The sequence below is a fragment of the Hippocampus zosterae genome, chromosome 4 (genome assembly GCF_025434085.1).
Source record: "Hippocampus zosterae strain Florida chromosome 4, ASM2543408v3, whole genome shotgun sequence".
Classification (NCBI taxonomy): domain Eukaryota; kingdom Metazoa; phylum Chordata; class Actinopteri; order Syngnathiformes; family Syngnathidae; genus Hippocampus; species Hippocampus zosterae.
Window position 1 is genome coordinate 12986581 of NC_067454.1, and position 13592 is coordinate 13000172.

A 13592-nucleotide genomic window follows, 5' to 3' on the forward strand; every position below is an offset into this window, starting at 1 on the left:
TGCACCGTGAGGCTCTCTCTTTCTCTCTCTCTCTCTCTCTCTCTCTCTTTCTCTCTTTCTCTCACATCATTCTTCAAGTCGTTTTCCAATGAACACTCCATGCAAAGTCTTCTGAATTCATGTGTGCTTGCTTTTAATTACATCAAGTGCCGTATTTTAAATTGAAAGTGTGTGCATGTGTTTTATTGTCTTATTAATATCCCAGCGGGTAGTTGTGTCTCAGAGTGTACATGTGTGTTTTAGAAGGGGGATGCGGGGAGTGTGCTTTACATGAGTCTGTGTCCAGTCTGGCCTCTCAGTGTGAAGGTGGAGTCATCTGCTGAGGCATATGGCAAAGCACAGACCTCCCCCGGATAGTAGACCAAAGAGGCAGAGTCACCAGAGGAGCCAATTGAAGCTTTCTGCCATGAACATCTTGTAACTTGAAGTGCCTTCTTGAGCTCTTGCACCGTTCTTCTGTAGCGCAACCATATTAACTTCCATATTAGTTCTCAGATTTGCAAGTAAAAGATCAGCGGAGATGCATAACTTTGACAACAGCTGTGTAATCACAACATGCTCTGGCTCCACGCCTATGTACTCAGTGCTCTACGGTTTTGGCTTAGTCAAAAAAGGTATACTGGCTAACTAGCAGATGTCAGCTGTGGTGGGAGCGGTCCCCCACTCCCCCGTCCGGCCTGGACCCCAAGCCCTCTTAATCTATGTCCTCCTCCTCATCCACCCTGGACATAGAAGAGGAGGAGAGACATTTTGGGTTGAATCAGGTGTTGGATGACCAGGCCAGCACTGAGTGCAACTTTAGAATTTTCTTCATAATCACAATGTCATGGTCCTGCCCTGTTTGTTTTTCAGTGTCTAGCAAGAGTGGAGGGCGTTCCCTCACAAGTAGTACCTGACACTAATCAGGCCTCATTACTAGCTGCCTATATACAGTGTGTGTGTGTGTGTATATATATATATATTTTTTTTTTTTGTGGGGGGGGGGGGGGATTAGATTATGAAGCCGCCAAGTGCTTCAATTTTCTAGACCATCGGTATCAAACTCTAGTCCTGGGGGGCCGCCGTCCTGCATGTTTTCCATCTCTCTCTCTCTCTCTCTCTCTCTGTTGCAACTCACCTGATTGAAATAATCAGCTCATCAGCAAGCTCTTCAGAAGCCTAATATTGAGCCTGTTCATTTGAAGCTAAAACACGGCTAAGACTGTCTTGACTGATCGCGGTGGGCTAGCTGGCCAACACCGCGATAGTCCCACTATTTATTATTGAGCAGTTCAGAAAGCTGAGCCGCTCACTGAAAGCCTTCTCCGAGCAGCCCGGTGCCTCAGTCCACCTGAAACATTAATTAGGCTTTTCCTAGTGGCACTTCATTCTACTATTGCTTGCTACCACACCCATCCTTACAGAAAAAAAAAAACACTTTTTCCCCCCTAAAATTTGTTCACATGCTTGTCAGACTAAGTGGTTTTCTGACCCATGCATAGACACTCACTTGCCATTTTCTGAGGTACACCTAGATAAATTACTGTACCTCTATTAAAATTCAACTTGAGGGAAGAGTTGAAAAAATGTGTCGGTCATCTCAAAAGCTTTCATTATTTTTGCTGTTGACTGATACTGCCAGCTTATGTTTCTCGATATGAATCAGTATGACATAACATTAAGAACATAATATTAAGGGATGTATTCTCAAATCTTACTTTCTATATATTTACCCAACCTAAAGTCAGTCACGTTTTTGACTGCTAAATCCCAGTTAATTACCATATAGCCATTTTTATGTATCAATTTAACTAACGTGCTCTTTCTGGGTTGAACGAATGATGACATTGACTTAGTTTTGGTAAAACAGCTTCAGTTTCAATTTAGCTGTCATAGGTTGGAATGTCAAAACGCCATTACTATTACTCATCAAATACATTTTTTACAAACTACATCCCCCGGCCCCGAGACTAAAATAATCCATGAAACGAAGGCACACTGTACATGTTCTATTAAGGGTTAATTGTGTGTAGAAAAAGCATTTACAAAGGAGAACTTTGATAACTGTGCGTTGTAGTTATTTAAACATCAAATATGACCTTATTAAAAATAATTTAAGTCCAATACATTTGTTTATATTTCTCTTCTTGGTATGACGGCTTATGAAATAGAAATGTATGTCTTCAGATATTGCCCAACAAAACCTCTTTAGCGACAACAATGTAGGCTGGTGCCGGTACCTTTGAACTTTCCCTTGAGTCAGGTCCAAGACATTGGGGACTTTTGAGTCACTCCTAAGAAGTCTCGAATGTGTCAGTCAGAAGCGAAATCACTCTGGCCAGAGCGGCATGTAATAAGCTACATTTACCCTGTTACAATTACTTTCGCTATTTTTTAGATGAATGATATTTGTCCGACTAGTTTAAAGGCAACGTACATCTTCTACGTATTTGTGTTCAGAAGGAACACTACTTACATATTGAGCTACATTTCACTCACTTACCTTTTTCTACAGGTGCTTATTGTTGCTTGTGTGATGTCTTTTGGGTTGTCAGAGGTCACTTGTCCGAGTGGCATTTGGTTCCATTTGATCTATCAAATAGCCAGGCAGTCACACACAGTCTCCACATAACCGTAATTCCACACAGCTTTTCAATGTGACTAATTTACGTGAAGCGTGGCAGAAAAAAACAGATCAGTGCGCTACTCGCTGCCAGAAGAGACAGCACCCGTTGCCTCAAATTCAGTCTCCGTTCACCTTGTGCACTGTGAAAAAGAACCATGATGTCAAGTCCTGAGCTGCCTTGTTGCAGTTTTTCTGCGTAATTGTAACGTGTTGAGGTAACAATTACCTGAAAGGTACATTTTGTAGAATTTAATGCCATCGAGTGGTGAATAGAATGCAATGACCTCAGCTCGAAGTGCGTGTATTCTTGAAGCATGTGCACTACAGTGCCCCAGAGAGACCACACTTCGCAATCCTACCATCAATTTCTTCAGCAAAGATGCAAGCAAAATGTCATCCCAAACCATTTCTAGTTTTCCCTCAAGTTACGAATTAGGTGCGCTGCAATTGTTACACATAGTGTAGGCATCATGTTGAAGAACTACATTCGCAAAGTTTGTCTCCTTTGTGGGTCCTTAGCAGAAAGATGGTGGCGAAACATGGCATTCTCTTGTGGGGGAGGTTAGGTGTGCCCATTGTAATATAATTAGCAATTATTTCACCTACAATTACATTTTAAAATTATGTTGATATGAAGGATTGTCTTAATTTGTTAATTTTATATGCAATTTTGTTCTATTGTTATGAATAAAATGGTAGCATTGGGCAATTTCTGAAGTTGTATTTTTGTATGTTCATGCTGATTTGGGAGAAAAAAAAACTGAATCTGGAGTTATTTACCTGTTACTCTGTAATTGTTTTTTGGGGTTTTTTTCCACTGAGTACTTGAGAAAATCTTTGGTGGACTACTTTTCACTTGAGTCATATGATTGTAAAGTAGCAGTGCTATTACTTGAGTGCATTTTGGGCTACCTCTGTTTGTAGCCTTCATAGACCAAGTTTTAGTCCATCATTATTGACCACAGTTAGTTAATAATTTGTCATTTCCAAACTTAGACTGTCTTTTAATTGCATGCGTGCAAGTGACCTCAGATACCTCGTAAGTGCTAGCAGTCTTGGCTGGTGGGATGTGCATTCTTTAAAAGTAGGACAAAATTGAAAAGGCTGAAGAAAGAGTTGGGGGGGGGCGGGAAGACATGAAGGCATGAAAACTGCATTAGGCTGTGGCAGCCAACACACAGGGAAGGATTTGAATGATTCAGGAGGCAAAGGGATTAATAATGTAGGACTCCCTCTCTCCCTCCATCCCAATGTCCCTCGCTCTCTTCCCCTCCACTCCTGTTGTTCTCTGCCTCCACCCTTTTCGTGTCGTTCACGTCCACATTTCTCCCTACCTACTGTATTCACCCCGCGTTGTTTCTCTTATTCTCTCTCACTCATTCTTTCACTCTGTCTGGCTCACCTCTCTCATGCTCCTCAAGTCCCTGACCCGGCCAGTAGGGGGAACTCTCCTCATCAAGCTTCTAATGATTGCTTCCACTTCGCCTCTGTCCTCTCCTGCTGCGAGCAGGTTTGGTATTACCAACTGAAGTTAAATCATTCTGGAATTTTGCTCATCGAGTTTTCTATCCCTCCGTGTGTCACTGTGTTCTCAGCGTACATGCGTTTGTCTGCCCCGGCCTCATCTGTTAAACCCTCCTTCCCACATCACCCTCACCTCCTGAGCCCAAGGGCTGGAGTGACCTGGCCACTGGAATGATGACCTAATTTAATAGTAACACTGGTGGCCCGTCAGGAGGATGTTAATTACCTGCCCGTGTTTCTTTTCTCATCCTACAGAGCAGATCTCTAAGGGGAAGCATAACCAGACTGTGTGACAATGCCATAGCCTTGGAATCATTCAAAGGCTCGGAGAGGGAGACCGGCCCACTCTGCAAAGATTACCATGGTAAGAACACACACTCCCTCTTATCTCTCTGTCTCGGTTCCATCAAATAGGCACATACACACATGCGCATAGGCAGTGCATTAAGGCTCTGGCTGGGCTGTGGATAGAGGCAGGGCAGCCCCCTTGCAGGCCAGGCTGTCAGCGTGCGTTAGTGTGCTGCTGCTCAATCAGACGTGCTCCTCAGTAGACAGGCCGGGGGGGATTCAGCTGCCATGCTGTACCCCCTCCTCCTCGCACCATCACCCACCACCCCCATCCCTGCCTTCCCTCCCTCCCGCTAGCAGAGCCTCTCTCTCCTCTCTCACCCCCCTCACCATCCGCAGTCCCATACCCCTCGAGGCTCTGGAGCAGAGCTGGCCAACACTGGGGAATCGATATTCTCACCATCACTCTCTTTTCCTCTCTGCCTCTATCTCTCTATCCCTCACTCAATGTCTCAGTGGCCAGCATGCCCGGCTAATAATAAATGGGGGCAAGTCTTCCTCGCCTCCAGTAGGGGAGGAGGACATGGACGGTAATGGACGACCGAGAGACTGGAAGATAGAAAAGGGGACGGGGCCAGAGTTTGCAATTCCGGACCCTCCCATCACTTTGGCACTGAGGTTTCACCATCTCTTCGCTTTCCTGCGCGCATCTCCTCTTTTCTATCACTCTATCTCACTTTCCACGCATAAAGGTCAGAATAAGCGGCTGGGGTATTTTTAGCGATGCCTCTCCTGCTCTCCCGCTCACTCTTTGCACTTTTCCTCTCATTCCCCCACTCTCTCCACTTCCCTTGCCTGGAGTTAGACAGCCCCGATTGAGACAGATGAAAAGACACAAAGCAAAAACATTCAATAGGAGTTTTGGGTTTCGTACACCAACATGTTTTATGTTTAGGCAACACCTTTAAACGTGATAACATCCCTTCACTGTGAAACGGCGGATGATGTGAATTTAACAGATGTATTGTACCACATTATTGCAGCAAATATTTGCATTTACCCTTTTTATTAGAATAAGCACCTGATATTTGTTTTGGAAGACATTGAATGTTATCTGATTAGGCAGCCAGACTAATTTAGCTTGTTATGAAATATGTACATCAACGTGTGCGATTGTTTTGAAGTGTGATCATGAGTGCAGACTCATTTGGTGTGAGTGCAAGATGACGGCGAGTGTGCGTGCGTGAGTGTGCGCGTGTTTGCGGCAGCAGTTCAGGGCAGCTCAAAGCATGCTGGGAAGCCTGTCACCGCAAATCAGGCAAGGGGAGCTCACCCAAGTGCACAGAGGAGAGAGCTCACCATCCCCCACTTTCTCTGTTTGTGTTCCTTTCTCCATTACTCCCTTGATCCCTCGACTTCTCTCCCACGCTCATTTACACCCAACCCACTTGTACAGTACTTTTCCAGTTGTGTCAAAAGGTAACTTTGCCGCCAAGGAAGAGAAGAATGACAAGCACAGCTTTCCCTGTCTTAGACGTGCCCGTCATATACGTTATCTACCTTTCCCATCACGCACCGGGTCGAATTCCCCATGATGCTGTGCTTGTCTCCCACAAAGTGAAAGAAAGAGCTGCCAAGTGTTGGTACACAGTTGTAAAAAGTTATTTGAACTCGTGGCATGGATTTTTTTTCTTACTCATAATGGCAACCTACATTTGAGATTATTACAAAAGCCAAAGCAGACACAAGACTATGAAAATTTGGGATTTGGCAGGAAGATTCTTGAAGAATATGTGTGAAAGTATGCCTGTCCATCAATAGGGGGAGACGGGCTCCTTCAAGTACCTATGAAAGTTTAGGGGTACAGTGGAACTTGTAAGGTGGAGCAACTGTTATTCTTGATTGTTAGTTGCCCTTTTTCCTAATACTCACAGACAATGCTCAGAATTAGAATTGTCTTGATTGGCCGAGTATGTTTGACACAAAAGAAATTAATTCCTGGTAGTTGTGGTCATGATTGTGCAATTGCACAAAATGAAAAAGGAGGCAAATCAAAATCCTTATCCCCTTGTTTTTTTATACTGCATGTCACCCCCCCTCCAACAAAAGAGGCATTTCTACATCCGTTTTGTGTAATATCAGAGGCCTATTTTACCCAAAGAATGTTAAAGCAAATTCCAAATTTTAAGACCTCAGTGGCGTTTGACTTTCGAGGTTCCATGTAGGCTATTTGACGTCTTTGCTTGTCGATTCAACACAGACGCCATCAATCATTGTTGAATCTCTCACAGGCTTGCTCCACGTACGTCAGGTGCCTCACCTTAACTGTCTCACAAGTCAACTGCCTGACCATAAGGACTTGGCCTTTAAACTGAAGAGGAAACAGTTCAGCATTGAGGTATGTTTTCAAGGCCACCACATGCTGCTCTTTCCCACACATTTTAATAGAGCTCGTGCAACCGTAAACACCAGCAGACAGTCATTCTTTTTGTTTAGTTGGCTTTAGCGTTTCAACCATGATTTGTCACCCTAAGTTTGCTATTTTCTCTGTAGGATACAGTGACATGACACCCCTTTTATAAGACTCATTGATGCATACTAATATGGTGTTTCGCAGCTATTTTGCAGTTCATTGTTTGTAGCCCGCTATTTTGCAGATTTGTTTTAAGCTATCGTTTTTACAGATTTTTACATACTGTATTGGCCTCGCATGTGGGCAAGGAGAGCGAGTCACCGTTGCACTTTTTAGCCACTTACTGAATGCTTTGAGAACAGCAAAACACACTTTGCAATTCACACTCACGCTCTGTCCGCCACAACTCGCGGCCAAACATACATTTGTAGACTCACCGGCGTCATCAAATATCCAGGCTGCGGATATACATGTAGCATTGTCTCAATTTTTTTTTTAATGGGGGGGGGGGTTCACATATGTTTAAAATGTGCCTTTTTATATGACTTATTTGGTCTTTTTGTATGGTGGATTTTCACCTGGAATGTATCACCCAAGACAAACGGGTTCATAGTAGTACAAGAATCATCATAGGTCGGTGGTTTGTTAAATATCTTAATATAGTGTATATTAAATAGGTGCAAATGGATTATGGTGTTTACAACTTAAGAGTGACCTCAACATTCTCATCTTATGGTTTCCAATAAAAACAGCTTGTGCTCTTGATCTCACTTACTTTGAACTGATCCCAAGTTTGTTTGTTTTTTTGTTTTTTACAGAAAAAGAAGTAGCTTCCTGTAAACTCTTAAAGTAAAAAAATAAAAATAAAATCCATGCAGCCTTCTTTTAAGACTGTTTTAGAATTTGCCATTTTACTCTCACTCCACTGTGTTAGGTATGTGTTGATAGAAAATTATAATAAAATTGAATTTTACATCGTGATAATGATCTTGATTTGATTTCATTAGATCCTTATTTAGCGCCCACGAAACAAAAGTTAGTTAGTTGCGGTCGTCGTGATTGAATTTCACAACAGTGGTTACACCCTGCTTTATTATAATAGAATGTTGTTTGACCTCTGGCATTTATTTCTTTTGATATGTGGCACTGGTTTCTCTATGTCTTTTCCTAACTTGGTTATGTGTAAACTTCAAACACTTTTTATATCTTTATTTGAATCGTTTTATTTATTTATTTATTGAATTACGAAAGCCATATTGATACGTATTCTTCAGAAACAGAAAGGAACTGCAGATGATGGAGAGTCTCTCAAATTAGCCAAGCTCTGCTGACCAGTCTTTTGTCTGCTATTGGGTGACAAAATGAAGGTGAAGCTATCGATTGCACACTGTTGTGGCCATTCCTGGCCTGAGATGACGCCAAAAGAGTGTGAACATTTTCCATCTATATGGATTCAAAATGACTGCACAATAACATCAGTGGCAGTTTGAGGTGAAACCAAAAACAATTTGTTAATAATTTTAGCTCAATGTGGACGTGACTTTTTTTTTTACATTCAACCATTACTCAGGTGGCAATTAATCCGAAAGCAAATGGCAGATGCCAGGGTCTGTAAACAATATGGCAATAGTCCCAGTTGCCTCATGAATGACATAACATCTTTAAAACATCATAAAGGTGTAACATGTGAATTCCAAAGCGGAAAGTCATGTTACTTCATGAAAACAGATGAAAACATCTGAGCTCAATATTTTTGTTTGCGTGGCCATTCTGAGGCACGGGAGTATAGTAGATTAGGCGAAAGATTTGATGGCCTTCCATTTCAACATTTCTTTTGATTCATGGTTTCTTATCTTCTTGGTGTCTTTCTCTTCTCGTCAGGGATTCATCCATTTTTCTACTGTCAAATCACTCCAGTGTGAGTAATCTGTCACTGAACTACTTTGGAGGCAAATTAAGAGGCCTTCCTCATTGCTCGCCCATGATTGGTCCTCATTACATTATCATTACCTTATCACAACCTCTGGTGTGTGAGCTCTTTTGTTTTAAGCAGGAGGTAAGGGGGAGGAGAGCAATCCCCACCCCTCTAAACATTCCCCATAACCTCACAGTAAACCTTTTGCATTTTCTGCCAGCATTTACTAGGCACCCTTTCCTTTCTCCAATCTGGAGTGATCCACCCCCTTTTCTGACCATATAAATTGTCCTCTCTAGTTTAGATTTATAATGTCTGTAAAACTCAAGAATGTTATCCTCAATTGTTCTTTCAATTAAGCCTCTCAAATAACCAAACGAGGCAAGACCAAGAGCAGGATTGTGCAATTCATTTTTCAAAAGGTGCCACATGAGAAACTCGAACGGATGTCAAGGGCCCTGCCAAAATGCTAACCTCACGTGTGTTCCATATTAATTGAATTTATATAAAGGAGTAAATTGTACTGTTGGAAAATCAAAATGTGAACCAAAATAGTAAAATCACATAAACACGACTGTACCATTATTTATAAATATCACAAAAACATGCTGTCTATTTATAGTTTTTTTCTCTGTTTTTAGACTGTGGTGACTCTCAGGGCAGAACACCCTCTTTCCTCCTGTGGTAAAAATATGGTTTATGTGTCGTATAAATTACAAACAGTGTCATATATATATATACATATATATACACACACATATATATTATATATATAAATATTCAACTTTTGGGGGTTCCATTTTTTTGGTACGTTCTGTACTTATTTTGTCACATAACACGAGATTCTGTGGGTCTTGAAAGATCAGTCAAAATGCTGTCAAACAACTGGACATCTGGGGAACTCCTTGTTTACCCAGATGTGGGTATTTGTTTTTGTGATTATTGTACGTGGTCATGTGGCCACGCGGTAGCTTTCATAATGCGTTTGACCTGTTGGTCTACTGCCTCGGTAGGCCGCTGATTGACACATGGATTGCAATTGGATTCTAAGCCCAGTGTCTGCCGTGTGACAGCCCACACCATCCCTGCTAATCACCTCACTTACTCAAGCTGCAAGACTTCTGCGCCCTGGGCCATATAATGCAGCATTGCGGCAACATCATGTCTACGGAATCCACGATGGTTCCCTAAAACCTCTACTGCTCAAATGTTGTGGTTTTTAATTCACTCCTTGTTTTTGGAATCCATTTTTGTGATAGATTTTTTTTTTTTTTTTAATGACTGAGAACAAATGACATTGTTAGTTCCTCACCAGTTTGGTCAGGTAAATTACCTGTCACCCCAGCTGCTCACAGAGTCATGCTAATTTCCTAAATGCTTTCCGACTCACACGTCCATCACGTAGCAGCGAAGAATGCGGAAAAGAATTGCCTTGGACGGCACAGTTCCACCAAAAATGACACACACCGGAACTAAATGAGTACAATTAAGTGACTATTTGTCAATTGAACATGTTTTAGTGCTTCCCTTGACAAACACGAGCTCACACGGTTCTGTTGGTTGTGTGATAAGGTTGCCATGGTAGCTGCTGATGTGTCAGAGAGTTCAAACTCCGGTTGATGTGCAATTATTAGCCATGATGCCTGAAGACAGAATTAACCCATGGCCCTGTCTGAGCAGGTAGAGGAGTGCTCGGTGTTTAAAGAAGATTAACACATTCTCATACACGCATACACAGACAGTTCCTCACGCTCTTCCCCGCCGCCTAGATATTGACATTCATAGGGTGGTCGCAGTCACAAACGGATTGAGAAACCAACGGGGAAAGTGAACGTGACTGACACTTTCTTGAACGCGCAGACTGTCTGTATGGGAACTTTCTGTCTTTTCCGCCACTGGTTTCACAACACAAGATGCTTTAAGGATGAAGCTCTGCTGTGGTATGCAGCCACATTTACTCTTAACTTTGTTTGACCCTTTAAACTGACAGGCAAGTTGCCTGTTGGGTACTGGGGTGCCAGAGGCAGGTCACGGGGTCAAATACAGTGTAAGATGGGGATTTGTGTCAAATTTGTCTTCTGTTTGAGGCTATGTTTGAGGTGTCTCTGTCACTGACGGGCTTCATCACTTGCACTGTGAACACTTGCTGTGAGGGTTTCATCAATGGGATTTTGCATGTGTTGTCTTTGTATATTTCAAGTGCTGAATTTATTTTTTGGTGTGTGGACCTAATTGCATATTTTTGACATGTAAACAATGTCAACTTGCAGGACACAGGTGAAGTTGCGGAATGGAAAGTTATTTTTTATCTGGAGCTCAAGAGAAATAATTAAACAGGGGGCCCGGCACGGCTCAGTGGTAGACATTTCTCAACCCAGAAATGGGTGGTTCAGTCCCCGGCCATGTTGTCTGTGTCGAAGTGCCCTTGAGCAAGGTACTGAACCCCCAGTTGCTCTTGATGCTGCGTCATCAGTAGGTGAATGTGGTAAAAGTGTCAAGCGCTTTGAGTGCCCGAGGTAGAAAAGCGCAATTCAAGTGACAGCCCACTGACCAAACCAAATGCTGCTTAACTGATATTACGATTTATGCAATGGCAAACAGATACACGGGAACTGATTCAAGAGTTCTTAGAAACAAATGCAGGGTTGAGAAACTATCCTTTAAAATGAATTTGTAAAGCAAGTGAAGCATGTAAATGTGCGTTTTTAATTTCTGAAATTGATTTGAATCCCTGTTTAACATCATTCTATTCCCGATTCAACATGGTCACATTCTCCTTCACGTATTGTTCAAATGTGTTTTAAATAACTTCTGCAATGGCTGCTATAAGTGTCCTTCAAAATACATCAAATATATCCAGAACTGAAATTCAATTGAATTATATCCTGTGCGCCCCCGATGCTCTCTTACGCCCCACTCGTGTGCTACAGCTCCCTGGTTGGGAATCACTACATTGAACTATAAATTAAGCCGACTTCACAACACATACAAATAAAAAATCTGAATATTCTGAGAGGAATACAAGTGCACAGATTCTGAGGTTTTGTGGTGTGTTTTTAATTCATTCATCGGTCAGTTGCGTATCACTCCTAAAGGAATGGAAACGTGTCAGGCGCAGTTGCCACTAGATAACTGCAATTTTGCTCGTATTCTGATTAAGATGGGTGGAAGCAAAAATGACTATATAGCTCAGGAGAAGTACAAAACGGGTTGTTGAGTTAAAACGTATAGTAGGTTAATGTTTCTTGGCACGTCCTCAAAACGTCTTTAAGACGATGGCTGTGTGTGCGCCCCCCTTCCCCATCACAGCCTGTGGGTGCTGAGGGAAGGGTGTTAATGGACCTATGTGAGAGCGAACAGAGCAAAGGCTTGGAGAAGAGGAGAGGGAGGGTGGAGGCACAAGCATTGAGGAGCAGTTAAGTGATTCTCAGGTCAGGTCTAATTAACATGAGGGCTTTTCCTCAGAGGCACCGAGCCGTATTATTGAGAGAAAAATAAAAAGAGATGGAAAGAAGAAATTATGGAATGCAGAACAAGTTAGACAGAGATTCAGTCCTCCAGGCTTGTTTGTGTGTTTGCGTATGTTTGTATTCCGTGCGCGCTCATATCTGCATGCCACAGATTCCTAAGATTACGAAATTAAGGTTTACCAGGCATCATTAAACTACTTGTAGAAATCAACATTGGTGCTGTGGAGACCTGCCAGTGTTCTGCCTACCGTTTTCCTCAAGAATCACAATCGGATGGGAATAGACCTTTAAAATAATATTCCCCCGTGAATAATTTATACCTCCTGTCTTGGTTGCGCACCAACCTCATCCGCATTTTGGAATGAGGTGCGCTTATGGTTTGTGCATGTATGAGAAGGAGAGAGAGCTCTGCGCAGGCCTGCCAGTGGCACGCGATCGGACGCCTCCGCCGAAAAAATATTCACAACATACATCTGATGTGCATCTATTATTAAAGAGGAAATTTTTATCTATTCTGCAGATGCGCACGCGTGTTAACTTGGTATGACTCTGCTGAGCTGGGTGTCTCATGGGTCCAAAGTCTATGCTTTGGCTTTGTTTATTGTAATCCCAACATGTTGTGGCCTCCAATTGATTTGCATTTTCATCCGCTGCTTGGATCATCTGAATTCTATGTACCGTACACCCACCCAACTTTCGATGGCTGCATTTCAACTTTTTTTGGAATAGACATTATTAAGGAGAATAGTAAGGTGCGTTTAACACAAGAGTGATGGGTTTTAGCAGTCACTGGGTTAAAAAAAAAAAAAAAAAAAACTACAATTAATAATTTTACTTGCACAACATCAAAGAGGCTGGTCATTATTTTGCAGTTGTGGTTGCCGTAGCTTAGTCAACACTAAGAAAGAACGTATCTGGTTCTTTGCCAAATCCACTGCCTTGTAGAATAAATCAACACAAAGCCAAAACATTGTGTCTCACAAAGGGACAGCGTTAAAGCAAAACAAAAGCGGGCATATTTGCTCCTCCTGCCAGACTGTGTAAGACCGCGGTCTGCCTCAACTCACCCTGGAAGTGAAGCTGTTTCATCGGTGAGCAGTGAACCCTTAACACGGTCCATGCACCACTCAGCCCCCATCAGACCAGACTGGCCACACTGGGCTCAGTCCTGATTAAAGTAGCCCTACTTGTCTTCAGCTTCCATTAAAGCGAGTTCGAGGCGAGGCAAGACTGTAACTTGCACGCCACCCTGCATCCGTGGGGTCTCGCAGTACTATAGGCTACGTGTAAGCGTGTGCGGCGTGGGGGCTTGCCATTAGCATAATTGTAGTGACTGGGGAATCATATCCCCTCGTGGTAAACTAGGTCCTCGTCAGA

At 42.6% G+C, this 13592-nt stretch overlaps 1 protein-coding gene and 1 long non-coding RNA gene across 3 annotated transcripts in view; one reads left to right on the forward strand and one right to left on the reverse strand.

Moving 5' to 3' along the window:
* Window positions 1-13592, forward strand: part of elp4 (elongator acetyltransferase complex subunit 4) — a 56692-nt gene that overhangs the window by 16375 nt on the left and 26725 nt on the right. Inside the window, exons 8-9 of the mRNA XM_052063524.1 lie at window positions 4385-4493; window positions 6709-6815. Of these exons, the coding sequence (XP_051919484.1) occupies window positions 4385-4493; window positions 6709-6815 (216 nt within the window). The remainder of the gene's footprint in view (window positions 1-4384; window positions 4494-6708; window positions 6816-13592) is intronic.
* LOC127599555 (uncharacterized) overlaps window positions 1-13592 on the reverse strand; it is a 35447-nt gene that overhangs the window by 12866 nt on the left and 8989 nt on the right. The window lies entirely within an intron of this gene.